This window comes from Triticum aestivum, chromosome 3A (assembly GCF_018294505.1).
Source record: "Triticum aestivum cultivar Chinese Spring chromosome 3A, IWGSC CS RefSeq v2.1, whole genome shotgun sequence".
Taxonomy (NCBI): domain Eukaryota; kingdom Viridiplantae; phylum Streptophyta; class Magnoliopsida; order Poales; family Poaceae; genus Triticum; species Triticum aestivum.
The window spans coordinates 176597277-176599852 of NC_057800.1; the positions used below are offsets into that span (position 1 = coordinate 176597277).

Sequence of the window (2576 nt, forward strand, 5' to 3'; positions counted from 1 at the left end):
GCCGCGCCGCCCAATCCGGACTGGATTTTTGACTTTCGTCCGGGAGGGATTCGGGGTTGGATAGGACGGACCACGGCTTCGCCTCTAGGGAGGATAACGGCGTGGAGTGACGTCGCCGATGCCGGGCCGAACAAGCCAACCAAAGTTTCCTATGGTCCCATCCTATACCACCAAACCTCCGTGTGATCCAGATCCGGCAATAACCATGAACCGAGACCTGCAGAGATGAAAGAGCCATGGGGCTCAGCCCACCAGGAAGGAGGACCGAGAAGAACCGAACATAGAACTCCAGACGCAGAATCCAAGGATCCGACGTGGCCAGCGACGACCACCACCACCCCACGGCGGCCGACGGATTTCAAAGACGGGATCCAGATGGATCTGATCTGGATCTGGCAGCACCCACGACCACCAGACAAATCCAACGCAGCCACCACTTCGCCACAAGCAGGCCACCGCCACCACGCCGCGTAGGACGCCGCAGGGGCCCGCCATGCCGCCGGATCCGCGCTCGCTCGGCGCACCTCCCGATCTCGTTGTCCCGCGCCAGCCGTGACGGAAGAGGTGAGGAGAAGCCCCGTCGCCGCCCTGCCAGCCAGGCTTCACCCGGCGGTGGTGCGGACGGCGGCGACGAGGGGAAGAAGTGGAGGAGGCCGAGAGGCGGGGCGGCTAGGGTTTCACAGCAAAGTGCAGTGATAGAGAATAAATGAAGTTGTTCTGCAAGTGTGGAGGAAATAAAATCGATCACAGTTGATATCCGCAAGAGTAGAAACACTCCCAATCGTGGCTACCGAATTAAGTACGCACACTGTCGAATGTTGATTACGTGCATGTGCATGCATATACCTCGTGCGCAAGGCAACACCTAACTAATCGTCCTCGAACATGGACAAGGACGTCGGCGGCGACAGCTGGTCGTCGTCGGTGTGGTGGCCCGCGCCTCCTCCCATGCAGTTGGCCCGCTTGCTGGGCTGGAGGAAATACACGTCGTCCATGGCATGGAAGGAGAGGTCCCTCTTGATGTTCTCCAGCACCGACGCCAGTTGCACCTCCGGCGCACTCTCGCGGCGCGCACCGTCATGGACGTGGCCCGCTGCCCCGCTGATGGTGCCGGCACCGTCGACCTGTCCGGATCCGCCGCTCATCAGGTACTGAAGGAGCTGGCCGTCGGTCCAGTCGTCGCCGAAGGCGCCGTGTGCGGCTCCGGTGGTACTATCAATTGCCTGAACCTCCGTGTGCCTCGGCGCTCCGGGGTTACCATCCATGTCCGGCGCGACGGCGACGCCCTTCTTGCGGACGCGGCACAGGACCCAGTCGTCCAGCTGCACCCAACATAGGTAATGTAATTAAGTTGACCGACAACCTGTGTGTACGTACGTATATAATACTAGATTCATCGACGCACGCGTGTGGGGTTTGGTACGTACCCTCATGGAGTCGTGGGGCTTGTGGCGGGTGGCGGCGCCGCCGTCGGCGTGGAGAAGGCGGTACTCGTGCATGACCCACTCAGTCTTGGTGCCCCGCGGGGAGCGCCCCTGATAGAAGACGAGCGCCTTCTTGACCCCGAGGCAGCGCGCGCCGCCGGCAGCCAGGATCGGCTTGTCGGTGCCGGTGGCCTTCCAGTACCCCGATCCCGCCGTGCGGTTGGGCCGCGCGCCGTTGGGGTACTTGCGGTCCCGCGGGCTGAAGAAGAACCACTCCCCCTCGCCGAACTGCGCCTTGTCTGCATGCACGCCAACCCAAAATTGTCAAACTTCCATCCATTCATCAGTATATTCATTCAGTGTTACTATAATCCTCTCTTGTTCCAGGATCGATGATGATACATAAAAAATGGGTACGTGTAGATAGCTGGTCGGCAGCTAACGGTATTTTTTTCTTGGAAGCTCGTGCATGGACGAGAGTCAAAGAGATAGAAACAAAACTTTGCATTGGCTGCATGGCGTGGCTACGTATGCAGTACGTATGCATGCATGCTCACCGGGCAGTTCCCACGGGTCGAACTTGTAGATGTCGACGTCGGCGATGATGGAGGTGACGGCGGAGGCGGCGGAGGCGACCTTCCTCTTGAGGTAGCACACGATGATCTCCTGGTCCGTGGGCTGGAACCGGAACCCCGGCGGCAGCTCGCACCCCCGGAACACAAAACCTTCTTCCATCACCGATCGATCGATCCGCGCTAGCTCGTGTAGCCGACGAAGAAGAAACGGCCTGATTTGGGAACGCTCCAAGAAGTCGGCTGGCGGATGGCCTATATATATATATACATGCACACGCGTAAGTTACTTAGGCTAAGTAACCGTACGTGCCTGTGTCGTCAGGGTAGCCAAGCAATGAGATTGTGCGAGAGCGACGTGCATGGCGATGGCTCTCGAGTCCTGGACGGCGACGCGCGTGGCGCAGACCGATCGATCGTGGACACACGGCTGGATTAGCCTCCCTGACGTCGGATGGCACGTCAAGCTTCCGGGTGATTACGCGTAACGTGACATCGCGTGAGCTTGACAGCCGCATATTGATACTCCCGAATGGGCCAAACCTCTTCAAGATTTACGCCCTTTTCAGCGTTCACATGT

General features: G+C 59.4%; 1 protein-coding gene across 1 annotated transcript; it reads right to left on the minus strand.

The window, feature by feature from the left end:
• Nucleotides 1–750: 750 nt before the first annotated feature.
• Nucleotides 751–2210, minus strand: LOC123060866 (NAC transcription factor NAM-A1-like). Its single transcript, XM_044483729.1, has 3 exons — nt 1982–2210; nt 1428–1723; nt 751–1322 (listed from the first exon to the last, which is right to left on the minus strand). The coding sequence occupies exons 1-3, from the start codon at nt 2157–2159 to the stop codon at nt 870–872; spliced, it is 927 nt and encodes a 308-aa protein (XP_044339664.1). The 5' UTR covers nt 2160–2210; the 3' UTR covers nt 751–869.
• Between the last annotated feature and the right edge of the window lie 366 nt (nt 2211–2576).

Excerpts from the sequence above, each read along its gene's own strand:
- LOC123060866 (XM_044483729.1), bottom strand. The coding sequence starts at position 2,159 with ATGGAAGAAGGTTTTGTGTTCCGGGGGTGCGAGCTGCCGCCGGGGTTC. Across the intron at positions 1,724-1,981 it reads CGACCCGTGGGAACTGCCCG|ACAAGGCGCAGTTCGGCGAG; the intron begins GTGAGCATGCAT and ends GCGTGCATGCAG. Across the intron at positions 1,323-1,427 it reads AGCCCCACGACTCCATGAGG|CTGGACGACTGGGTCCTGTG; the intron begins GTACGTACCAAA and ends TGTTGGGTGCAG.